Source organism: Triplophysa rosa, linkage group LG21 (assembly GCF_024868665.1).
Source record: "Triplophysa rosa linkage group LG21, Trosa_1v2, whole genome shotgun sequence".
Lineage (NCBI taxonomy): Eukaryota > Metazoa > Chordata > Actinopteri > Cypriniformes > Nemacheilidae > Triplophysa > Triplophysa rosa.
Window position 1 is genome coordinate 10,027,685 of NC_079910.1, and position 27,093 is coordinate 10,054,777.

General features: G+C 38.2%; 2 protein-coding genes across 6 annotated transcripts; one reads left to right on the forward strand and one right to left on the reverse strand.

The window, feature by feature from the left end:
* The first annotated feature begins 1,529 nt into the window (after nt 1-1,529).
* LOC130545229 (PPARGC1 and ESRR induced regulator, muscle 1) lies at nt 1,530-9,713 on the forward strand. Of its 4 annotated transcripts, none has more exons than XM_057319638.1 (4): nt 1,530-1,624; nt 2,211-5,716; nt 7,912-8,025; nt 8,286-9,713. In XM_057319638.1, exons 2-4 carry the CDS (start codon nt 2,308-2,310, stop codon nt 8,390-8,392), a joined length of 3,630 nt encoding a protein of 1,209 aa, XP_057175621.1. In that variant the 5' UTR covers nt 1,530-1,624; nt 2,211-2,307; the 3' UTR covers nt 8,393-9,713. The 4 variants fall into 4 exon arrangements, 3 of the variants coding, with proteins under 3 accessions (XP_057175621.1, XP_057175620.1, XP_057175622.1); XR_008961625.1 differs by lacking the exon at nt 8,286-9,713 and adding an exon at nt 6,644-6,822 and having other exon boundaries at nt 1,554-1,624; nt 2,168-5,716; nt 7,912-8,020; XM_057319637.1 differs by having other exon boundaries at nt 1,554-1,624; nt 2,168-5,716.
* Nucleotides 9,714-9,829: 116 nt separating this feature from the next.
* Nucleotides 9,830-23,667, reverse strand: plekhn1 (pleckstrin homology domain containing, family N member 1). 2 transcript variants are annotated; one of them, XM_057319642.1, is made up of 16 exons: nt 23,456-23,667; nt 21,674-21,764; nt 21,425-21,586; nt 19,849-19,929; nt 18,926-19,016; nt 17,369-17,502; nt 16,812-16,964; nt 14,987-15,067; nt 14,795-14,870; nt 14,499-14,644; nt 14,258-14,404; nt 12,639-12,887; nt 12,307-12,468; nt 11,639-11,860; nt 11,456-11,516; nt 9,830-10,603 (listed from the first exon to the last, which is right to left on the reverse strand). In XM_057319642.1, the coding sequence occupies exons 1-16, from the start codon at nt 23,527-23,529 to the stop codon at nt 10,422-10,424; spliced, it is 2,112 nt and encodes a 703-aa protein (XP_057175625.1). In that variant the 5' UTR covers nt 23,530-23,667; the 3' UTR covers nt 9,830-10,421. The 2 variants fall into 2 exon arrangements, with proteins under 2 accessions (XP_057175625.1, XP_057175624.1); XM_057319641.1 differs by having other exon boundaries at nt 9,830-10,606.
* Nucleotides 23,668-27,093: the final 3,426 nt, after the last annotated feature.

Consider the following 27,093-nt stretch of genomic DNA (forward strand, 5'->3'; position numbering starts at 1 on the left):
GTTGCTTAGATCTGTGTAGATAATGGGATAATGAAAGATCTGTTATCTTAATATTATAATGATGTAATAGCAGCACTTCGCAAATTAGGTGGATTAGTTAATCCCACTGTCTACATTTATAATCTTGATGTCTCTACACATTTGACATACCTGTTTTAGGCTGGACTGAAGTTAGTGTGGTCAATTTTGTACAAATGATACAATTTATATACTGTATATGCACTTTACTGTATATATTCAAATGGAAATCATTGTTGCATTGATTTAATTTGTTGCTACAGTGTTTTGAATATGTTCATGATTCTATTTCAAGTTAAATGACCCTTGCATAATACTCTGTGCTTTGCCGCAGCATGTTTTTATCACCGCAGAGGTTGTATCAAATGATCAAAATGTGAATGTGCTCTGTGACATTAATACCTTGAGTGGTATTCACCATGATGTCTCTCTGAGCGGTGGGTAAAAAGGCTCTACATACACTCCAGAAAGCTGGCAACAGACGGACTCATATGACCTGCAGTTTTCAGCGGTCAGCTGGTGGAATCTCTTTGACGCGGGGAATACAATCCTTTGGTTTCCTCACACAGTGCCAAAACCAAACCTGACAAGTAAATATTAAATTGAAAGTTAAAAATGAAAAACTACACTGTACCTAAGCAACGTTTTGGTTATTCACACCACATGCACAAAAGACAAAATGCATCTACAGTCGTGTAAAAAATTTACAATTTAAAGGCCATTTTCAGTTTTTCTGAATTGACTATTTTTAGGTATGTATTGTTGTTTTATTGTGTGAACTACTAACTATTTTTCTCCCAAATTCCAAACAAAAATGTGGTTTCTATATGCATTTATTTGCACGAAATGAAAACTGGAGAAACAGGTCAAAATAACAGAAAAGATGCTCTGTATGTTTATAGATCTCAAATACTTCATGTTCATAAAGTTCATGTTCACTTTTAAGCAATACAACAGTAATATTTGTACATGTATTTAGGAAAAGTAAAAAAAAAATTGTGATAACTTTTATCACAGATTTCATGTGTCTTGTCATGCTGTCAGTCTTTCACGTTGCTGTTGGATGACTTTGTCACTCCTGAGGTTTGATTTTGTTGAAATTTAACAGACACTGTACTGGAATGGCCACAATTCATCTAGAAATGATGATTAAATGAAGATTTAGTCTCTTTATTTTTTCTGCGGCTGTATGCACACAAGCACTTTTAACCAACACATACAAAATCCTTGATATCCCTCACTAATGCACCATTGCTAATATATCATTTTTACGGAGACATGGCTTCTTCTGCTGTGTTTTTGACATGCTGAAAACAATTGTGATAAACAGCACTGTTGCAGAATTTACTGCCTTGTTAACTCGGCAGCTATGGCGTTTGATCTCTACACATGTGGAGTACTGGTGTGGGGCCACAGAGAGAGAGAGTACTGCGTGTATTACATGATGTCAAAAGCTGGTCTATTTATAACGAATCATAGGGCCTGTGGCACACCTCTCTTACTTGGGAGGACACACTTCAAAGGGCACTCGCTGTGCCTGACACTGCTAAAGTTGTGCAAAGGCTAACTGCTCAGGGACATCTACACACTCCACACCACTGAACAGGTAATTAACATGACTCTGCTTTGCGTTGATTTAGTATTAGTGTGCACTCTAAAGAGAAAATCACTGAAGCTAAACTTTTTCTCTTAAAGTTTAAACGGGTTCACCAGTGATGAAGTGGAAGAAAGTAAATTAATAAACAGCTATAGATATGCTTGAATATTTGTGATTTATTATAAATAATTAGCAAAGCAAGTGACTAAGTTACAAGTGAATAATTGTACTTGACTTAAAACATTTACAAAGTTGCCTTAAATGTTTTCTTCAGTTTTTTTACTGGAACATCACATCTTGAATTTGATTTGAGGTATTTTACCTGTTTACACCCTTTTGAGATTAACAGGCAGATTTATTGAAATTAAATTTGTAAATACTTTTCTTCAAATGAACAAATCTATTTGTGATTAGATGCAATAAATGTTGTCTTAGCTTTTAAAGTACACATGTACAGATTAAATGTCTGTCAGCTGATACTGTACATACTCTGTGCCTATTTTTGTTTATCTGTTAATGTCATGACATTCATTCTTCTGAATGCTGTTTCAGAGCTTGTGTTTTGTTCTTGCACTATGGATGATTTTGAATACAGCTTGCACATCTCCGATCAAGCCTGGGATACTTTTTTCCAGGAATGTGAAGGTTGCAATTTGCTCTCTCCGGGTCTTGCCAGCCGAGAGGACTCTGGCATGAGCGACATTGATGAGATGGGCAGCCACTTTCTAGGTGTGACCCGACTCCCAGGTACAGCAGAATCAACAGAGCCTGATCTTCAAGTAGATGGCCCCCCGGACTGCGAGGGTTCGCCTGTAGACAATTACCTCAGCAAGTATGGGATTGGTAGTCCAGAGCAGGTTCTCTCTGGAAGTGAGGAGGACCTGCACCTTCAGACTGTTAATCTTTTCTTTGAGCAGTTAAAAAGCATCACAGTAAATGAACAGCCCTTGGAACAAAGCCATGTTGAAAACTGTGGAAGTGAGAAGACCGACCATCTGGAGGGTTTGATTGATAACCAGGATATTCAGTATGTGGTTATTTGTCCATCTGGCAGAATTGAGGCAATTCCCAAAGGAGAGATCTCTAAGCAGGGTGAGGCTGATACCTGGGGCAGTACAGCTATAGAAAAAGCTGTAATGCCCACATGCACTAATGCACAGGTAAATGCTTCAGATTCCCCTGAAAGGGAGACGGTCATTGGAGGGGAGTCATTGTCATCTCAGCTAATTACAGTAGGAGTGAAACGAGAGCAGGAGAAAAGGCGTTGTGATCTCAGCGCAGAGCTTAAGCTGAAACCTGAAACAAAGCCACCAGACAAAGTGAAAATGCCACCCATGGAGATAGTTAACTGGATAGATATGACTGTCTTAAATCCAGCAAAGGGAAGCATTGATCAGTTGGAGATAGGAAGCAGTTCTGACTCAAAAGTTTCACCAATCATTCAGATCCCAGTCTCACCTTTCAATCTCAGGAGAAAGAGAAGAAAGAAGAAGAGAATTAGTATGGAGGCAGGAGAGATGAGTCCTGGACATGAGGCTCAGATACGAATCCATCAAAGTGAATCGGAGGATGAGAGATTCGTTCAGAGAGAAGAGATAAATAATCTTCCTATAAATGTAAAAATGATTGAGCCACCATCAATTCCAGAAATTAAAATCTCTCCGATACTGCATAATAGTGATCATTTATTGCAATGCTTTGCTGTTGGTGCTGAGGCTCCAACTGGCTTAAAGTGTTCGAAAAGTTTGCCAGAATCTTTTACCACATTTGATGTAGAGACAATACCTCAAGTCAGACAAACAAGCATATGCAATATTTCCAAAAGCATGAAGGAAATGTCTCTTGTAAACAATAGACATTTGAAAGCGGAGGTCCAGCCGAAGTCCATATTGGCCGAGAAAGTTCTAAATGTACAAGAAAGTGACGTAGCTTTAAAAATAACAGAATCTGCTTCCACCATACAGTTAAGAGAGACGGACTGTTCTCCAACTCCGAGCCTGAGAGAAACCATATCAGAGTCTCTAAATGATAATTCTCCAGCAGGATGTCAAAGGAAATCCTTATTATCTCCTAACATTTCCAGTGCAGCTGATTCAACAGAGCCTCTTTCCTCCTTAGTTTCTTTCAACTTGACTGAGGACACACATAAAGATGTATCCTGTTTGGGAAATGAGATTGACTGCTATGCATTTAAAAGTGAAAAAAACTTGCCAAACAGATGGATTATGACAGGGATTTCAGACGTCCAACAAAGCAGCTCGTCTGTAATGGAGAAGATAGATGATGTAGAACCTTGCTCAGATGGAAACACTTCAAAAATGTTTTCACAGAATACTTTGCATAAAGAGAGAGCTGTTACTTGTGTGGACATTTTAAAATCTCAAACGTGTCAACTAAGAATGGGTAGTCCTTTAAGCGAGACACATTTAGAGACTGAATGTAACATGATGGAAAATACTGTTGTTTCTGATGGAAAAGATGAGGGACATATTCAAAACAATAATGAGGTGTTAATGGTGAATGCCTCTCTTATAAAACCAGATAATTCAACTCAGGAATCTGAAGGTAAGAAAGACAAGAGTGTAAATGAAGATGGTGTTGTAGAATTCAAGAATAATGGTGAACATCTATTAAATGATATAGCCAATAGATCAATTGAACACATTTTCAATGAACATTCAACCCAGAATGCTTTATCAGATGTGTCAGAGATATCTCCTCCCACAGCTGCTGAAAGCCAGGGCACATTCTCCGGTCCTCTTGAGTCAGAAAGTGGATCCAAAGATCCAGAGAATATTGTTCTTGGTGCAGATCAAATTCCATCCCCTGTGTTTGCTATCTCCTCATTTTGGAATGAAATGGAAAAGTTAACCATCAATGACATTTTGCGGCTGCGGATGATTGGGAGTGCCCAGCACCCCAGCGTTCTGACCCAGCCAGATGATAGAAGCGTCTCAGACACTAGTGATGCTGCAGACTCCGGTTACTTTACACAACCAGATGACTCTAAACCAGAGCGCCTGAGTGGAGACATGTCTTTCATATCTGATTTAGATGAAGATCTCTTACAGCTTCAAACTCAATATTCTTTGAAGCAAGATGACGAGCCATGTGGGTTTCCCAGCAGGTCTTGTAGTGTGATGTGGGAGAATGATTCCGATCCAGCGATGGTGGGTGAGGATGTGGTGTACATCAGCTCTGAAACCGCTCTTCCTGAACATCTCTATGCAGCTGATGCCCAACAGTGCTTCAGAAAAATGTGCAAGAATATTAGCGTGCAGAACCTGCAAGATCTGGAGGCTCAACCGATCAGACAAATGATGAGAAATGCTTCGCTGCGTTCGATACATTCAGAAGCAGAGGATCCTTTCTACCACGTGAACACGTCATACCCGACATGCTTGTCTGACGATGAGGACTTGGAGAGTGGTGGCATCACGTTTTCTGAAATAATCCAGTATTTCTTCAGTGATGATGAACCTGAACGGTGTTCTTCTCGTGCAGACAATAACACCACCCCGTCCTACCTTGAGGAATCGGGAACATCTGTGCCAGAGATGTATGATCATTTCTTCTCAGAGTTTGATTCTGGAAGCTTTTTTAATCCGTTTGAAAATGATCAAATGGTACCCATTTTCTCCAGCACCCGCTCTAACAGAAACCTTCAGTTTCCAGAAGCGTATGATTCTTTTTTCCCTGATTCCCCTGTCCATTCAGATGAAGATGATGATAATGACTATTCACCCATCAAGGTGGTGTCACGATATGACCAGAAGTCTTCCAACCACTATTCTGTTGCATCAACAGACATGTATGAGCACTTCTATCCTGAAGACACTTTTAAGAGCGACCTCCTCTGGGCAAACCCATTTTCACTCAGAAGGGTTCGACGCTCTGACCCTGCAGTCCCTGAAGAGAATTCCTGGGCTCTCACCCCGGTGAAGCCCTTTCACAAAGGTATACAGTCAATCACTGTGATAGGCCCTGATGACAAACCCTTTCCAGATTCATTGTACCTCAACCTGGAGAACCGCATCTTCCAGCAGCTGGCTGAGCAACAGAAGAAATGTATGGAGATGCAGACTGTTGTTGCTGACCCAAGTAAGATCTCCAGTATTTCTACCACTTTAAAAACACCAGCTCCTGTTGTATGTACATTGTGTGAGGGTATTGCTTGTCCCTTTCAAACATTATCAGTATTCTATCTATTTTAATCCATCTGTCTATTTTGAACTGTCAGACTCAAGTGAGGTCTAGCAACACCATAGGACTAACAGACCTTTAACTAACATACTATATTGTGTTGACATATACACTGCGTGTCCAAAAAAAGTCACACACTAATATTTTTTTGGACCGCCTTTAACTTTGATTACGGCATGCATTCGCTGTGGCATCGTTTCGATAAGCTTCTGCAGTGTCCAGAATGTCCATTTATTCCTGTCCAGAGTTGCATTAATTTTTCGCCAAGATCTTGTATTGATGATGGGAGAGTCCAACCGCTGCGCAAAGTCTTCTCCAGCACATCCCAAAGATTCTCAATGGGGTTAAGGTCTGGACTCTGTGGTGGCCAATCCATGTGTGAAAATGATGTCTCATGCTCCCTGAACCACTCTTTCACAATTTGAGCCTGATGAATCCTGGTATTTTCATATTGGAATATGCCAGTGCCATCAGGGAAGATAGAACCCATTGATGGAATAACCTGGTCATTCAGTATATACACGTAGTCAGCTGACCTTATTCTTTGAGCACATACTGTTGCTGAACCTAGACCTCCAATCCAATGGGAGGCTCTATTTGCTTAGTTAAATCCAGGTGGTGACTTCTTTTGGACGGGCAGTGTATTATATAATTATATTATATAAGTGTAGAAAAAAACAATACACCTGTAGTGTTGTGCTGGGTTGATTTTTTTTGTTATTAATATTTCATGATAGTAAGCCTAACTCAGACAGGTTTACTATGCTGGACATGTGTGTAAATGAACAAATTGAGCAAGGCACCGTACCCCTACTTGCTCCCCAGGCGCTGCAGTGATAGCTGCCCACTGCTCCGGGTGTACGTGTGTTCACCACTTGCTGTGCGTGTGTTCACTACTCTCTGGATGGGTTAAATGCAGAGGTCACATTTCGGGTATGGGTCACCATATCTGACTAATAGGTCATTTTCACAAGATTTCAGAAGTTTGCAGAGATCAGAGATGGGTATGTTTGGTGCATTATTGTCTCAAAAATAAAATGATTTTAGCAATGCAATTACTCAAAGTACATTATTCCTTATTTTAAATATTATTTTAATATTTAAACAAACTATTGTTGTTGTCCTTCTGAAACCTCGGATGTCCAAGTTCGCTAGTTTTCAGGAAATGTAAATAACATTTACATTTATGCATTTGGCAGACGCTTTTATCCAAAGGTGACTTACATTGCATTGTATTATACATTTGTTTCTGACTATGTGCAATACCCTGGGATCGAACCCATGACCTTGGCATTGCTAGTGCCATACTCTAACCACTGAGCCACAGGAAATAACATTGTACTTTTTAAATGTCAAAGTTGACAAGCACTTTTTAATACTTTTAGTTGGTCGGATATTTGCAAAACCCAGTGACAAACATAAAGGATGACTAATAATATTGATTTATGGCAAAAAAAATTACGAAATATGGAAATACCAGGTTTCAGAAGGACAGCAGCGATGTGCATCTTGTATTAATAGAAATGAAGCAAAATACTGTATGGAAAGATAGTGTTATTCCTCTGAGTAAGTTATGATGCAATTTTTTTTATCTTTCTCATGTTTTCTTATTGACCAACATTCACTTCAGAACTTAAAAATCAAACGGGGAAGTTATAAGGGTAAACAGGTTAGACATTGTACTTTTAGGATAGATTTATATTTACCTGCTCTGTTACCTCCCATATAACACTAATCCCATCCGAATAGGGCTTTAGTCAACTCTCACCTCTTTCTCTGTCAGTAACTGCTGACTATGTAGTCACATGCAGATCCATGATCAGGCCAGTGGAATGGCTGTACGTGCAAGTCTTCACTCAGCTTCTCAAATCTGCCATGTGCCAAAATTCTTGATCACATTATTTGCACTATAAGTGCACATAAAATAGAAAAACGTATAGTGCTTACATAATAATTTGTGCTGTAGTCATATGCATTTAGTTTTTTAAATGCAGCACGTTTTTTATTGTTTTAATATAGGAATGAATGATTTATCTTTGAATAATCTAATTAAAAATGGCACATTAAGTTTACAGTATATGCCTCTTTTGTAGGATTGGATTCCCCATTCTTGCCTCTTAGACAGGCAGACATGTGCTTGGTTTGTATTGCATTTGCCTCCTGGGTTCTTAAATCAGCGAGTCCAGGAGCAGACACCTGGAAAGCTGGTATGTATATTTATTGTCCTTGTGATTTCGTTGACATAATTTGCTTTCCCTTGGTTAATGTGCAAGGTGTGTTTGTCCTTACCCATTCTAATTAGAACAGTTATTCATTTGCATTTTCGACAAAGTTAACATTTTAGTTTTTGTAATTGAGGGAAGCAAACTTTTCCACTTGCATCAGATATGTTATGTATTACAAACTGCACAATTTTTGAGATTCGTTTTCATACAGTAAATCATGATATGTTCTCTTTATTGTTCAGCTCTCCTGGCGAACGTCAGTGCGCTCTCGGCCATACGATACCTGCGGAGACACAAGAGGGAGGAGGTTTCTGGAAAAACTTCTCTTCGTCAGATAGAGCCCGCATAACCCCATTATAGCTCAGCCAATACTCACAGATCTCATTTCATCACATCACACTTTTTCCATGTAATCCTAAAGGGTGATGGTGAATGTCATACACATGCATGCAGGTAATTTTCCATCTTTCTCAGTGCATTTTATTAGGATTAATGCATTCATTTACATTGTTGTTGTAACTCAGAAACCTACTGTATACAGTAGATGCAACACAATTATAAATGTGACTTATGCCATTGTGTTTTCTTCATCAACATATGGATACTAAGCATAAGCAATGTAATGTATGAAATGACCAAAGCCTTGGATCAAAGATGTGTTGTGAAAGAGCACTGGTAGGTTTATTGATGTGATTGCGAGATACTTACAAAAGTATAGTAAATGTATGTACTTGTGGATTGTTTATTGGAGGAGTCATTTGTGCAGATAGAAAGTTAAAGGGATACACCACCCAAAAATGAAAATTCAGTTGTTGTTTTTTTTAATGGTAGTCTAAGGTCCCCTACAACCGTTTGCTTTCCTAAATTCTTCAAAATATCTCATTTTAATTTATTTTTATTATTTTAATATCTTTAAAAAATGATTTTAAAAAATCCTACTATAGTAGTCAATGATGTTCCATTAATGTCAGTTGTTAACATTTTTCCAGATATCTTTTTTGTGTTTAGCAGAATAAATAAATAAATTGATACAGGTCTGAAACAACTTGAGGGTGAGCATGACAGAATTTTCATTTTTAAGAGTATCTTTTTAATATACTGAGATACTACTGAGATGCTGGAATTTGGGGCCAAATTGTCTTGGAGTATTTATTTTAAGCATATTGTAATACATTTCCATATGTGACAATAGCCTGCCAACAATATCTGACAACATAAAAAGATTTGTTCAAATTTCATTCAGATGGTGCTCCCTGCTTCAAATATTTCAGTTTAGACAGAAGTATAGAAATTGTCTGTTGTACCTAAAATAAATATTTATTTTCAAGAACTTTAAGAAGTTGAGAGTGTTATCATACATGTTGTTCATACCCTTGTTATTCTTAGTTTTTTGCCACTAGAGGGCAGTAATCACGCAGTTGTCCTTTGATTGTGCAGGTTAGGGTTAGGGTTTTGCCAGTTTGACACTACATGACTTTTTAAAGGGAAAATGTCATTGCGCTTTTCGTAAAAAAATTAACCAGTGATATTTATTTCAACTGTTTAAGAAAGGGACAAGAACAATGAATTTGTTACATTTTCCTCAGGACTTGACATTTACTTTACACTTCTAAATGTTACCAGCAGGTGGCAGCAGAAGGTTGTTGATAAATCTCTGTATAGTTCCAGCACACTTTTTTTTCTTTTTCTAAGTTCATGTGTCAACAATTTTAAGAGAAAATTGACACAAAATTTACATTTGTCAATACAAATATACTGTTAAAAATTAATATGGCACACATGGTAAAATTCTTCAGAGAATATCATTTTATTTAAAAAAAGTAAACAATTCAAAAGTAAACCACACTTTTATATTTACAGTGTACAGATGAAGCGTTACAGCTGTGTTCTATTCCCACAGAATAAAAACTATAGAAAACCATATTGAAATATAATAATAATTGATAATATATAAACTATTAAATATTAAATAAATATTTACATCTGCTGTGTACCTAAACTGTTATCCTTACAGTGTCCAAAAGTCTGCAGAAACTAAATGCAAGAACTTCCAAATGCTACTTTTTTTTAAAAAAAGGACAACTATTTCAACTAATGGACAACCTTCTTATTTACATAAATGCACATAGTACACGTTTAAATTAAATGCATACAGCAGTGATCAATATTAAAAATAAGACTCAGTCAGTCTTAAACCATCACCTGAAAATGATATGAAACTACATGAACAAAATAGTTCATGTGTAGATAAACTGAATATGCAGTGTGAGACCTTCACTTTGGCATGCTGGACCACAGTTAAGGTGTGTGTGTGTGCGCGGCTTTGATTATTCTGCTATGTGTGCAAGTCCGGATGGGCAAAAGCCCATTGTTCTCTTTTATGACCATCTCTGCTGTGTTGTCATAGCGCCCAGGCCTTGGGCTCTAAAGTGAGCCGGTGTCCGGTGTGGTGAGGTTCCAGGCAGGGGCTGAATCATCCTATTATCACGGTCAAACTCCCAAATGTTATCATAGTCCATTTCCTGATCATCTGGTTCTATTGGTTGAAGGTAAGAATTGTCTTCTGTGCGGAACAAGCGCAAATCATTTAGTTATTTGCACTAAATAAACAATGATGACATAAATGTTACTCATTACCCTATGAGTTAAATGTGTCTAATGCTATGATTCAATATGTTCAAATGTTAAATCAGAATCCACACACCAAGGTCAGTAAACTGAGCCATCTTCAAGTCCTAATTTATGACAACATCTAATGCGTTGCTTGTGCCTCTGAGGGTCTTTGATGTCCTGCAAGATCTCCCACTTGTGAGCTTTAAATCACACCCAGCGGTAATTCTTTCCTTTCACTCGTCTTTCCTCTCATGTGCCACCTGCAGTGCTGTCATTTAAAATACTCTCGGTCTGAGCTACATCACACACACATTCACACCAACATACACACATGTCCCTTCATCTACACTCTTGTTTCTATTTCCACATCCCATCTAACATCTATGCCTTGCCCTCCACACCCTACCAAATGTGTGTGTGAGCTGGAAAAGGTCATTCTCAAACCACCCTATTACTATTAGCTCCGTCTTGTGAGTGTGGGAAATTGTCACAGTGGATTATATGGTTATGTGTTTGTAATATCGTGCATGGTGTGGCTTAATTCGACAAGACAATTGTTCACAAAGAATACGCTATAATTTTAAAACGATTTTAGTTGATTTAGTCTATTAAACATAATTCTGATCTAGGTCATTATCTCAAGCTCCAAACACGAACTGTAGTCGCAAAACTAGTCACACAACTTGCTAAACTTATCTAGCATATCGAGTTCTGTTTCTATGTCAGTGAAACGTGTATATTAGTGTGCCATTGTGCTACCGTCACCATCTCCCAACTTCCACATGCCCAAAATTCTCACCTGGTGAGTAACTGTAAGATATCTGCTGCGTGCCCATGACAGTATGTCCTGAGAAACCTCTCTGTGAAAGCCAACAGAACATAGTTTTAGTTTCGTATGCCATTTAGAAGATCAGCAAGTACATTTTTAGTGTTGTAGGACAGTTCAAAGGCGTACGTATACAATATGTTTTAGGCTCATTACCTGGGAGACATGGTTGTGTTCTGGCTGGCGGTTTGGAGCAGGCAGCATCTTCAATCTGGCAACAGCCTGGGCACGTAGTTCATCGGACCACTGGCTGCTGGCCACCTCGGGCCCCGGAGCCGGGCTGTATTTGTTTTTTCTTCCAGGGGGCGGAGTGCACAGCCGGAAGGAGGAAGGAAGGAGAGCGGGGTACGACTGCTCCATGAAGCTTTGAGAAGAGTGCTGTTTAACAGGAAAATGTGCATTATCAGTACCAGCTTTTATACCAACACCAAAATCAGAATTAGGATAGCAGGATAGCACAGTGAGTGAATTTATCCGGATGTATTCATCTGCTCATAGGATCTAGTCTTAAACCTGTTATGCAATCAGGGGTTTTAAAATCCGAACAAGTGCAAACTCGCTTTCCATGCAATAACATCAGTCTCAAATGTTTCCAGAACACAGCTGTCTACATGTGCATGTTACGAAGGATCACACTTGGTCTTATTCTCTCTGCGGCCTTTTTCATTATGCATCCGGATCACTCAATTAGTCATGCGGTCTGTGTGGACTTTCCACAGTTTCCATTTAGCTCATCAAATCAGCACCCTTGTTTTCTGCGTGTTTGGTCACCAAAGTCACTGATGTAAATTGAGAGAGCGGATCTGATATCCTGACCCACTTACCGATGCCTGCGCAGGATTCTCTTCTAGAGGATACATTGTAGGGGTACTGGGGTCATCGTAAAGGGGTGAGAGAGGTTTGCGGTGGCCGACCAAGTCGGAGTGCCGGTGAGGAACTATGAGCTGGTGTTTGCTAGGTGTCTGCGATGTGCTCCAGCTGTTAGACTTAACAAGGGAAGACACGTTTAAGTTATGCATGGTGTCTCCTGAGCCGGTGAGTTAAACCGTGAATAACCTGTATGCAAATCGCAAATGCTTCAGGGTTTAATTTGCATTGCAAATTCACACGGTTGAAAACTAAACAGTGCTCAATTTACCTAAAGATAAGGGTTTACCTTGACTAGTGGAGCTTTCTCCACACGTTGAACGGGGCCATTGCAGTGAACTGAAGTGTAGGGTGTGTTGTAAACCGGTGACATGGGTGCTTCTGTGGACAGGTATGATGATCGTGAAGGGGAGGAGTAGCGGAGCGACACGGGTCGGTGGTCTGGTGTGGGCCTGGCACGAGAGGAAAAGCTGCTGCTCCGGCTTCCCAGATGAGCAGAGTATTGAGTGTCCGAGGAGGTGGGTCTGCTTGAAATGAACTGTGAACAAACAATGAGAATATGTTATTTTAAAATATAAGGGGTGTAATATAAGGGTTTTCTAAGGGGTGTAATGGTCTGTCTGTGTTAAATAAATGAGCAGGTGTGATAGAATGTCCAGACTGAAAATCAACACATGCTCTTGTCTCAAATCTGATGTACTTTATGTATGTTTACATAAATCTCAATTGTGAGGTTTTCAAGAATATTAATATTTGGAATCTTTAAATGAAAAAACCCCCGCTTAACACACCAAAAAAGTCAAATGTATACCACGACCCATACACTGCATTTGTTACTAAGCATTTTCGTCTTTGTTTCTAGTCCAAATATCTAAAAATTCTTCTATATTCTTAAATATTCTAAAAAGTCAAAAAATCTGCAAATGGGATAAGAAAATTAACTTTGAACCTTTTTCCTAAGTACCTAATTCAGGTTCATTTTTCTTACCCGACAGGCAGATTTTTTTTGTTTGTTTGTTTTAAATATTTACCTTTTTGTACTAGAAAAAAGAAGTCATTCTTTTGTAAGAAATTGATTTTTTTGCAGCGTATAATCTTCAGGGGTTGTACACAGCAAAAAAATAATTTCTTAATTAGTATTTTTGTCTTCTTTTGCAGTACAAATATCTACAAATTCTTAAATCAAGATACATCTTCTTCTGAAGCAAAATGATCTTATATTAATCTTGTTTTCTGAAAAAGAAGCTTAAAACAAACAAAAATATTCACCAATAAATAAAGAAAAAACCTGAATTAAGTTTACCTTTTTATTAAGTACTTAATTCAAATTTTTGCTTATTTTAAGGATAAACTTTTTTATAATCTTATCGTAATTACATCTGGGTCTCTAGTACTATAAACGTATCTTGATTTAAGAATTTGTAGATATTTGTACTGCAAAAGAAGACAAAAATACTAATTAAGAAATTATTTGTTTCCAAAAAATCCAAAAAGGTTCATTTTCTGCAGTGCAGTACTGAGCAATACAATGAATGAGACATTTTAAGGATGTTTAGTTCTATTCCACGCAAGCCTTTTCATGGTGACCTGAGGGAAATGATCTAGACAAAAGTTAATTATTAACAGTCCAGCTGCAACACTTCCAATCTTGTTCACAACCACATGTGCCGCTCCACCAAAATATACACGTGAGTCATTCTTATGAATACTGTGGTGACTTTACATATTTTAAACCTGCGGATAACAACCGCCTGACCAGATATCACACCAAATGTCTACACAATATTAAATCAGAGGTGTAGCACTAAAACACAAATGAGTTTCCTTATAAAAGCACGTTGCAGCTGAACTAATATCATGTTCCCAGTTTGACATTAGTGGGTTTGGACTGTTGGGACAGACACTTACACAAAGAGGTTCCGTGTAACCGGGGGAAATAGAGTTGTCATCACCAGCGGGCAGCTGGAGCTCACGGGATCTGCGCTTGTCTTGAGGCTGTCGCTGCAGGTCAGTGGCTTCTCTGCTGCTGCCGCTCCACCTGTCAAACTCTGGAGCCTGAGAATAACAGAGGTGAGAGTGAATATCTCACAGCATTAACAGCGACCTCGAGCATTCTACACCATAACACTTTCAGTACGGTTTTGCTCACCTGTTTCTGTGTCGGCGTGTAAATGATGTCATACACGGGGGGAGGAGGGCTCAGGATGGGGACATCAGCATTTTTGAAATACCGAATCCAGTCGTGGAACTCGCTCTTGTCGAGACAGGACACGACGATGGGATTGATCAGCTTCCCTAACAACAAAACATCAATAGAGTCAGAGAAGCGCATGTGTGCAAAAACAGGAAACGATCACATAAACAATCAGAATGAGCACACGTATCAGATCTTTGTCAAGAACAGCATCCCGTAATAAAAATGGATTCGAGGGATTCTTAACACACCTTCAATCATGAACGTGTTGGGTTTGATGTCCTGGCAGGGAGTTGTAACCGTGATCATGTTGAGAGGAAGTTTTCCCTGCAAACACATACAAGATTGTTTCCAACGTTAGCTTTGCAGAAAGATGCAGCTGTATCTCAGCTTGTGCTTTTCAAGGTAAAAAAGTTTAGGTTAGACTTAAGTTTTGGAATTACCTTGTAGAAGAGGCCATCACTTTCTTCGGACAGAATGATGAGATAGTGGGGGTACAGCACCAGGAGTCGGTCATACTGCTCCTGTAGGCAGACGACAATATTTAGATTTAACGTCTCTGATTTTCAGCTTTGATTTTGTTGGAAAATGTTCATGGTTGATTTAAACATGGTTAAATGCAAAAAATATATTTAGTTTGTTAGATGTAATAGAGACATAAAAAATGTGAATGACAGTCTGTCAATAATAGGTGATTCGATTCCAAGTTTTTAGAAGGATGATCTCTATCACTGCACAGCATTTTTTGAAGCACAAATTTCCCATAATTCTCGCTCTGACTGTGATTGTGCGTCTTAGTTCTTCTCAGGGTGTGTTCAAAGACAGCTGTTGGGTGAGTCAGGTCAGTCCGTGAGGAAAGCAACTGGTTTACACGCCCTCTTCACTAGCCGACTCTCACGGTCCTTTTAAGAAGGACTATCATTTGCTCACCCTCTCTCTCTCGCTCTCTCTCTCTTTCATTCTCTCTCTCTGGGAAAAGGTTCGCATATTTGATCACATTGCACTGCCATAGTATATAAACTGGCATGCTTTGTGTTGTATGCTGTCAGTTCAAGGAGACCAGCTGAAACCAGGCAGACTTTGACTAATGAGGGCTTGTGAAAGTGGCCGTACCAACACAGAGTTTAGTGACCCTGACTGTACAGTGAGCTTTGCTACCCCTCTCAAGAAAGTGTAGAAGTGAGTTTAGACCCTCCCTCATGTTAAGAGCAAACACTTTCAATCCATAGATCTCTCCGAGAGTTAACGGCAGGTGTTGCGCAGTGCTACAGTGTGTACAGTGAGGTCACAGTAAGGACAGAAAGGGATCTGACACTTAACTGTAATGTAATATCCATCTTTCCATATAAACAGCCGCAGAACAAATTTAGAGAGCACTCCAAAATTATTTGCCGTTTTTTTGTTTGTTTAGTATTTATAATGTTTACATGTTTTATTCTGTGAGCTAGTGGCAGCATTAAGGCCACATTCAAAATAAAAATATATCTTTTTTTGTTTGCATTCATTTGGAGAAATTTGAAACTGGACAAACTGGTCAAAATAACAAAAAAATATGTTTGCAAAGTTTGCAGATCTTAAATAGTGCACAGAAAACAAGTTTATATTCATGCTTAAACAATACAATACAAATATTTTAAATCTAGATCAGTTCGAAAATGAATATATGATGGAATATGATGATTCTGTCACAATTTTCAAGTGCCTTTGCATTCATGAAATTATTTGTCATGTGGCCCAAACTTAAGTTCAGGTAGACCTCCTCGAAGAATCAATAACTGTTGTGTAGTTTTCATGTAATTTAATACAATTAATATACAATAAAATAATCAAAAATATTATTATAAATTAAATATAAAATAAATGGTTTTATTACTAGCCACTAGCTAGACCGATAACCAAACACAGACCGGAAGTTAACTTCGGGCCAGGCGCATGCGTCCAATGAAACCATCTATGTATACGGTATTTTACTGTAATTATTTGCTTTAATAAAGTTTTAAAAAATTAATTTAGAGTGATAAAACTTGGACCCTAATTAGTAAAATTGCAGTAAAATACCTATATGTATATTCATGAGATAAATTATGTATTGTTCTGCATAATGTATTTTACTGTAATTTTACTGTCGTTATGTGCTGTAATATTTTGCTGAACGTTTTTGAATTTCTAACAGATAGCATTTGCTTTCCTCTTCAAAACAATATAGCCACATTTCCTCTGTCAAAAGAACATTTTAGGACTGTTGAGAACATTCTAGGTAGGTCTTACCTGACAGGGCATGTGCTGCAATCTGACTTTTGTGGCGTATGTGATGGGCCCCAGACTCTCTCGCTGTGAGCCTTCCCATTCATAGATGGGCTCTCTACTGATGGAGTTCCTCAACTCCTCCTTTCCTACTGCGGTCTCCTCTGAGCACTGCACCTTTACAGAAAAAACACGTAATTTAAGATCAAAAGACAGATTTGCTTAATCAGCATAATGCGCCCTGTCACGATACGGGAGCAATAAAGGAGTGGACCAGAGATTTCAGAGAAATTACATGTCTCAGCTAATTACTGGATGTAGATGTTTGGCTCTGACATCACTTGCTGCAATAGTCGATGTGTCAGAACAGGCAAGAAAACATGCCTTTTTAAAACCCAACTAAGATGACCACAAAAGAAACCACTCCCTTGATGAAATCCTTATTGGAGAACAATAACCAGCGTTAGTCACTCTAACCTTACCTGCCACCTCCTTTTTACCATTTTCATCTTCATCACAGTCATATACTTTACACAGTTTGGCAGGCAGCGAATACAGGTCATGCAGATTAGATGAATTACCTTGATTCTAGAGTATCTTTCAGGTGCGATTGGATTGCCTCCATTGGCCAGGATTTGTTCTTTCAAAAGGCTGAACCAGTTGTTCAACTCCTCCTCTTTTGAGCAGTAGACGATGATAGGATTCAAGCTGACCCCTACAAAGGTCAAAGACATGGGTTAGAGGTTAGGTCACATGAGCACATGACCAGCGACCATCTGGATCTTGTTAACAGGTTGCTGAATATTACTAAACATTGCACAACAATAAGAGTTGGTCTGTTTCAGGTCAAAATGTCATTGTGGATCTTGTGGCATTTCTAAAAGCCGAGAGCGAAAGATCTGTTTCAAGAGCTCTTTACATTACAACATACCACACCTTTGTAGTAAACCAGCTGTCCTGAGAACAGCTATTCTGAAAGAATGCATCAAATCTGGAATCTGCCTTTTATCAGGCCTGCATTCCGACTTTTATCAGCAGAGATATCAGACACTCAGACCTGCCCTGAACACTCAGTTCCGGTAAGGTGTGATGTGTTTCACAGTTGGGTCATGTGCGTGAGTGTGAAAGATTTGGTCATTTTTCCAGCAATGCATAGATGTTAAGTTTCTTTGATGTCACCATTTAACCCCAAACAGTAAAAAATTGTATGAGATCTGAAATAGTGCCAAATGAAAGGATTCATTCAGTAATTCGGAGAGTGGGATTAACATCCTAAAACCCTTGGATTCTGTTTATTTTAATCACAGCCACATTGACTCATGAGATTTCTGGGAAAGTGAAACATTGTTTTGTGGATTGCTCAGCATGACAAACCAATAAAGTAAATATGTCCTACGTGGTAATTTCTCATAAAGATTTTATAAGCAAACTTTACCATCAGACCTTGTTTAGGTTCACTGCTCTGGAATGTGTGTTTAGTTTAACCGTGACATAAATGAAGAGGGAAAGGACCTTCACTGATCTGCAGCTAAGTGAGTTCAAGCGCACCTGTCATATAACAAGGGGGGTTAACCCTCCTTTAACTAGTGGCAAATGGACGAGGCTCTAGTTAGCCTATAGGATTGTCCTGAGTACTTTTAAACCTCTGGAATGTCTGAACGTGGGAAGTGGTTTGGATAAGTTTACGATGCATGTGTCACCCCATGTTTGTTTACTTGTTATTCAAGAGTCACTACATATATCCTCAAAATAACATTCAAAGCAACAATGTTTAGATGATTCTAGACGTTTCAAGAAACTAAATAGTAGTCATTGAAAATATAAAATCATTGTAACTATTTGAGAAATAAAACTCAAATATAGACCACTTTGCAAGATGTAAACACTGGTCCAGAAGCACTTCTGGTTTCAGTTTTTATTTATTTATTAGTGATATTATTATGTAATTACATCATAAAGATATTTGTTTCACATTTTACATCAGTTATAAATATTCTGTTGGTTGTATTTTGTTCATACATTTTTGTAACGTCATACGAAGGGTCTATATGTATGAAACATGATCTCTAACGCCAAATCTCCATTGTTTTATCTTGTGTTTCTTTCCTTGTTTTCTCTGTCTTATCAAGCACACTCACCGTTTATCTGGCATGCAAATTCTTGTGGATCACCAAAGCTGTTCCTATTCTGCACCTTGCAAATAGTAAGCTCTTTTAGTGGAAGTGTCCCCTGTATTGCAAAAAAATAAATAGCGGTTAATTATTATTTATTTATTTTAATTATTATTAATTATTATTATTTACAGTCTGTAATTCATAATGCTTAAAGGGAAAGTTCACGCAAAAATGAAAATTCTGTCATCATTTACTCACCATAAGATTGTTCCAAACCTGTATACATATCTTTGTTCTGCTGAACACACAGGAAGGTATCTGGAAGATTGTCAAATCTCACCCCCTATTGATTCCCATAGTATTTATTTTCCCTACTATGGCAGGAAATGGTGCGTGAGATCTGACATTCTTCCAAATTTCTTCCTTTGTGTTTAGCAAAACAAAGAAATGTATACAGGTTTGGAACAATCTATGGGTGAGTAAATGATGACAGAATTTTGGGTGAAGTATCCCTTAAATATATTATATTATGTAGGCCTAATATAAAATCAGTTTTAGACTTTGTGCTTCTGCCACTGATAAAGATTAGCCACTTTAACACGTTCAATATTGCATAATACTCCATCAAGATTAATGAACATTGACTGACAAGTCACTTCCCATTGACGTACAATTACAAATGCTATCGCAGATGTAATAAACCACAGGTCACCATAGAGAGAGAGATTTTGTTACAATCAAATGTGCCATTTTTAACACAAATCATTATATCACACCCATAAAACCCCAAAACCATGTTATTTCCGTTTCTGTCAGGCTCGCGCCTAAGGCAATGACAGATGCATGGCCATATATGGCTGCTCTTTATAATTTCTACCTGAGGTATGCATTGTTTGTTGTGTTTATTGTGAACAAACTGAATAGATGCTATGCAAAGTATCTTTTACCTGGTATGTGAGTCCAGTCGTGTTGTTGGAGACAAAATGGAGGTGTGTTTGAAACAGATCCAGGTAGCAGTCATGCACATCCTGAGAGAACAGACACAAACACAGAGATCATGATGTGTTAATACTGGCAGAACTTTAGCCTTATTGGATTAATAGATTTTTTATCTCTTGCAAGCTTTCTTTAAATCTGATAAAAGTTGAGGAGTTTAATGAAACAAAAACAAGTATTTAAGCATCTTCGCCTCAGACATAATACAGATCATATATCAATCAAAAACATATAACAGGAAGACAAAGTATAATGTTTGAACTGTTATAAGGGTTAAAAGTCTCATGTCAATATTTTCTGAGCAGTGTGTGTTTGCTCTGCGATCTCTGAGCTTAGTGTAAAGCCACTGACATTGATTTATCTTGGCCAGCTCATTTCCTTTCATTTGATCCAGGACTCGGCTTTACCGCAAGTTACAGAACACACCATTGACATAAATACTATTAGGTAACTTTTCTTGTACACTGTGTTCCCCTTTGACCCCACCCTCATATCTTTTTCTTGTTTCTAGGGTTTTTTCTCTTTCCTTCCTTCACATCCACACTTATTTCTTTCCCCAGTGTGACCTCACAGTAACAAACTGAATGAGATTCCCACGCTTCAGAGGCTGTGTGTAATCTATCAGTGGTTTGATCAGAACGCTCCTGCCCCAGGTAATCTCTCCGTCTCCGAGTGATTTCACAACAGCGCTCATCTCGACGTGTTCTGACTCGCTGTCTTTTCCCCAAACTGAGCAACAATTAATCAGTGAATAAGCAGACGTCATTCTCACAGAGAGGGTTTAATTCATGTCTTGTATCATCCACCTGTTTGTTATGTGTTAGCTCATCTTATCTCATAAATTATGAGTAAGTGGCCTTCACAGCTGTTTCGAACGTGTATGACTTTCTTGCCAAATGCATAAATGTAAATGTTCACAAAAGAAGATATGTTGAAGAATGTTGGTAATCGAACAACGCCGGTACCCATTCACATCTATTGTACGGACGCAAAACCAATGCAAGTCAACATTTTAAAACATCTTCTTTTGTGTTCTGCAGAGGAAAGAAATGAAAGGTTTGAAATGACAAGAGGGTGAATAAATGATGATAGAATTTTTTTTTTTGCTGAACTGTCCCTTTAAATGATATTTTAAATATGTCATTGCATTAGCTATGAAACATCAAACCAAGTGACATCTGCTGACACACTGTCACACTTTTCCTAAGAATTTTTTGAGCTGTTTTTTTGTTGTGGTTGTTTTTAAACAATTGACCAAGGAATTTTTTTTGTGGATGTGAGTTCCTCTCAAGTTCACAAAGGTGTTTTATGACAACAGGTGTAATTCAACGTTTGACAAGCAGAAAGTATCCTAATACCATGCGTCTTTGCAGAATATATCTATTGTTTTATCAATTTGAATATTTTATTTTAAAAGTGTTTTATTTATTTACCGCTTGATTTGGTACAGTATATCATACATTGTGGGCTAAAATGTCCAAATACTTTGTGTCTCACTGTATTGAGTTGAAAGTTTGATGGTCTTACCTTGCAGTGCAGAAAGCGGAAACGGACTTTGGAACTGTGGATCATTCTGCCATAGTTTTTGACATTAATGCTGCTCTTTTTCCAGCCGTTGACCGGGTCATATGGGAACGGAGGGTCCCATTTGATATTCTCGATGGTTTGAAGGTCCTTGGGTGACATTTCCTGTATCAACATAGTGTTAAAAGTTAAACCCTAATCTCAGCTCCAGCTCGCCTGCTAGCTCCTTACTGCACGTGAAAAATTCCTCACCTTTCTGGGGGTGACGGTGCAAAGGATGTTGATGATGCTGTTGGACTTCTCCTGCCCTTCCTGCGGGTACTTTTTCCGGAAGAGACGGCTGCTGCTCGGAAGACAGACACACTACTTAGTCGAGCAGTCTTTTTATAAGAACTCAAAGTTAGACGTGACCCTACATCACGGGTTATCTCGACTCGAAACGATCAGTTAATTACTCTGACCTGAGTCAAGCTGTCTGAGAAGATTCGGCTACCCTGCGTCTCACACAAAAGATTACATCACCATTATACCTCCATTCTTTACCAGTTGCCCCTCAGCTCGCACAAGCCAACATATCAGTTTTACATCTGTCTGCGCACCATTTAAAGAGCAGGAACAATAAAGCTTATGTTACAAACCACAATGCTCATCTCATGAAATGTCTTTTGTTACCCATGACCCTCATTTATAATCATTAGTGTCAGATCTATATAATGAAGATCTTCCTGCACAGCGATAAGCCAAGGAAGTCGGTGTCAGCCTGGCTAACTCTCACGTTTTTCTTCTCTCTTTTGTTGATCTGTCTCTGCTTTGAATGCAATTAGCATAACAACACTGGGTTCATTCATGCAGACAATGATGGGAAGTATCGGTGATTTACTGGGGCTCGGTGATGAACATGTTTGGCATCCGGAGAATTCATTCAGGAGAAGAATGCATGTTGTAGGCAGTTCCGTACACACAGAATATGCTCGTAAAAGTGATGAAACTATGACGGTGACATTCAAAACGCAAGTTTGGAATGAGAATAACTCTGTGTGAGAATGCAGGCAATGTTGTAGTGACAAATGGGTCGTTTCCATTAAAAACTGCCACCGCACGTTGGATTTATTTCTAATCTGATATGTGTACTCAGGTTTAGTGTGGCTTTTCAAAGGGCCACTACGTTGAACTCTGATCTGATCTAATCGCTGTAGAACCACAAAGGCTTTTTTATGGGACTCTAACTGAACCCAATAACTTACTTTCAGAGCGTATGCAAATCAAACGCAACAGACAAACGCTGAAGTAGGCCAACTGCCTATTTTACAGACAAATACTTCAAAGAGTTCTTCAAATTGTGGAGAGCAGCAAACTACACAGATCGCTGTCACGTGCACATACCAGCAGTACAATAAAGCCAATTCTCTCAAAAACCAAAGAAACATGAGATGTGATGCTCTGGCTTGAAGGCTACACTGGAAATAGATGTGGAGTCGACTAACTTCATTACACTTGTGAATTCAATCGGCAGTCGAGTGGATCAGTCGGCCTGTGAACTGAGAACTGACACTGAGCTAATGACATTTACAGGCATCATCATTACACCTCTGAATTAAAACTATCAGCTTGTGTTCATCCTATCAGTCAGTCCTGGTATTACTGTCTATAACTATAAATAGTGTGAATTCCGGAAGATTGGGACTTAATGTCAAATGTTTCTCAGTTTACCTGAATTCACACTATTATGATTTTCTATTATAGATATACACGATGTATTTGGGTAGTTAAGACCGTAAATGTGTCCTGTAGTGTGACATAGCAAAAATTCGAATAGAAAAACTAACAATGAAGATAAATTTGCTTTCTAAAATGTTGCTGTCACACCATGGGATACGTTGGGTTTATTTGTCAACTACCCATATATAATACAGCACGTGTAGTTCTCAGTCTTTTTCATCTTAATATCACAAAACAAAATGTTTATATTACATCCTCAAATCCTTTAGGTACCAGGTGCCAATATCTCTATTCTCAAGGTAGTTTTGTTCTTACCTGTTCCTCCTTATGAAACTCTTGCTGGAGAACCTAAAGTTGTGCTGGGGGACACAGGACATACTACTCCCCATGTTGATCCTGGAAAAGTGTCTTCTCGATTAAAATGTGCGAGAGTGTGTCTGACTTCAAGACTTCAGCGATCCCCTCTGTAATCCAATCTCTGTGGAGTGAGCTTGTCTGTATGACAAAGCTGCGAGACTGATACCGGACCAGCAGACGCACGAGTGAATAACAGAGCGAGTGTGTCAGTGGGCGGAGACTCTGGGAGGTGTGTGCAGGGGGGTGGCAGGGCAATGAAATTCACACCTTCTGTGTGAGATCCCGTCACTAAATAAAGCCTAAATGACAAAGGGGGACGTGTAGTTTTTCACACCTAACAGTGGGCAAATGGCACTGATTTGAATGCTTGAACACACGATGAAAGAGTATTAAAGACTGAATGGAGCCTGATGGTGTCGCATTAAACATGTCTGGACATGGACATCTTCTGAATGGTGGTGGTATGGGGGGTGATGTTATTTGTTAGCACCCAAAATAATTGATGCACTTAAGATGGCTGGATGCTGAAATGTATGTATTTGTACTGAAAACATTCCTGAAGAAAACAGTGACCTAAAGGAATGTGTATTTCTTATGTTATCAGAAGTAATGTAAGCTCGAATGATGAGTACTCGTATTTGATCTGAGTTCTAAGGGGACTCAAATAGGAATCCAGAATTAGATCAAACTAGACGAACTAAAACAAAGTCAAACTAAAATAGAGACGACAGGACCACAGGCTTCTAATTATAGCAGAATTTATAAACAAATAAACAAGATGTAAACTGTTTTGTAAACAGACATTGAGCGTTAATGATGAGGAACTAAGATAAAACATACTACATTATATATTACATATGACATATGTTGCAGCATTATGTTATTTCAGTTTTGTTTTCAGTTATATTGTAGTTTTAGTAATATTTTAAGTTATTTGCGTTATGTACTTTTGTCATTTTTTATTTATTTGCTTATTTTTTATATTGCTATACAATTTATTTTCATTTCAGTTTAGGGTTACACGTTATTTTACAGTGCCCCTGTTACAGTGTAATTATACATTTAAGTACTGAGTAATAAAAATGAAGTATTTAGGGTTAGGGTTTGGTTTAGGGTTAGGGTTAGTTACATGTAATTATGCATAATTTATAGTAAATACTAAAGTAAATACATGTAACATACGTAACAAGGGCACCGAAAAATAAAGTGTTACCCAGTTTAGTTTTTATTTATTTGTAGGTATAATTGTAATGTCTCAATCTTATTTTAGTTTATTGCTTTAGTTGATTACTTGATCAAATTTTCGTTTGATTTAAATAAAAAAATGTAGGCCTATATTTGATTTGATTTCAATAGCAGAAATGTTTGAATCGTTTTAGATTTTGTAAACTATATTAACTTTGGTATGTGACAAATAAAGACCTTATTAACATGAAATGATTAGTACACCCTTTAACTATTTAAGCATCTTTATTAACAAACATAATTAACAAACAAGACAGCTATTTATCTTGTTTACTTAAATTAACATATAATTAATATTGCCTGTTTGGCTTTTTCAGTCTTTTATATTTTCTATTTAAGTATGTCACTGGGTTGATGGGTCAGTGCACAATTTTGTGTTTGTTTATCTTTTTGCACATAGCCTATGTCTGTAACGTTCATTTAAGGACAAACAGTATGTTTGAGCAGGGAGTCACGTTTCATGTATACTTTGCTACGAAAGCCATGCCTGTGACAGCAAAGTCCCTGTATGTTTGCAAATGTGTGAGATATGATCTAATCAAATTAAAAGAGCAACACTCCCTGTATACAGTCTAATCTAATCCCGTATCCCAGATGTAGTGTCAGAGCTGTCAGACATGCAGATTGCTTCAAAGTATACAATTGTAACAAATTAAATTACTAACTGCTGCCTTTGTTCTTTAATGTAACCTGTCTGCTTTTAATAATGATTGAGACCTTTCGGGATTCTGTTTAGGCCTGTTTTCTTTATTGCTGCAATGAGAATTCCAATCATTTCTGCTTTTCCTAATTATATTTTGGATTTCATTCCAATGACATATTTTCACCCAACAAAAATTAAACGTCCATTCATTGTTTCTGTGTGGGTGCTGCTGATCAAACCAGCCTAACCAGGAAGTGTAAGCGGGGTCACGCCAGAGGCACCAAACTGTCGCATTCCATCTAACACATTTCTTCAACAGCCACGTTTATACTTTATTTACTCACGTGAAGGAATTTACTAGTTTATTTGTCTCAGAGGAAAAACAGCTGAACTTCAATACACAATAAAACAGGGTTTATCTGATGTGTCCATAAACTGAGTGGATGTTATGAACTAAAAAATAGCCTGTTTCTTTGTAATATTATGAGAAAGAAGTTGCTAATGAAAGACATCAAAGAGTTTTTTGTTTGTATCAGCTAAGAGCTGTCATGGAAAATAATGATGTTGGATCATTCCCCGGCACACTTCTGGAACACTCAAGAGCTACATGAGTTGAGGGTGAGTCATGAGGTGCTCTGTGTAGCAAGCGCTGAGGCTCCTGAAGGAAATTGCACTTTCAAGGAAAAATTCAGCCAAACATCTGACATAGTCTGGGAAAATCTGACTTATCGTCATATGGGTTTCTGTCTGTTCCCGACGGACAGTTTCGATAGCATCATTATAGGGTTAAATGTCACATCATCGCCCATAGCAATATATGCAAATTGGGTAATTTTTAAAGGTTACACCAGTCAAAGGTTAAAACCAACACTGAGACCCACCTGTAGGAAAAAATATAATTGTAGTCAAAAGTGTCCCAATACTGTTGGGTTTCCTACATTCTTCAAAATATCTTATTTTGTGTTCAACAGAACAAAGAAATTTATAAAGCAAATTTTCTGTGGTAGTCAATGGTGGCCAAGAACTGTTTGGTTACAAGCATTCTTCCAAATATCTTTCTCTGTGTTCATCAGAGCAAAGAAATACAGTTTTGGGGGTGAGTAAATGAAGACAGAATTTTCATTTTTGGGTGAACTGTTCCTTTAAACATTTTGTGAATGCAGCTCTCCATCCGATCTTACTCAAAACAATGACTTATTTCCTCATCTTAGGGCACATAGTTTAGATCATATGGGACTGAATGCTTAACCCGTGAGTACTAGGTTTTTAAACAAATGGAGGAAAAAATATTTAATTCTCAGTCACCATTCACTTATGATTCATATCCCTAATACTCACTGCAGCAACACTTTGACCTGGATGTTAGACCACCCAACCTGCTACCTCTCTTTTAAATCACGTTAATGAAATTACACTATTTTTTTATAGAACTGCACAGAAAAGGAGAAAAGACCCAAACACACAAAGCTGTGCCTTTATACATCATTATGACAAAATGTAAGTAAGATCATGATAAGGCTCTGTGCGCACTGACGTACTCCATTCTCAGCAGTCTGTGTGTATACTGTGAGTCAGGATCTCTCTCTCTCACACACACACGCACACAAGAGCTGCGCATTCAGCAAGGCTATCGGTAAGGTGCTGTCTGGGAAGTCCCTCTTCAATGTTTTTTCAGACTCGCTGGGTGCATTAGGGGTGCTAACTTCAC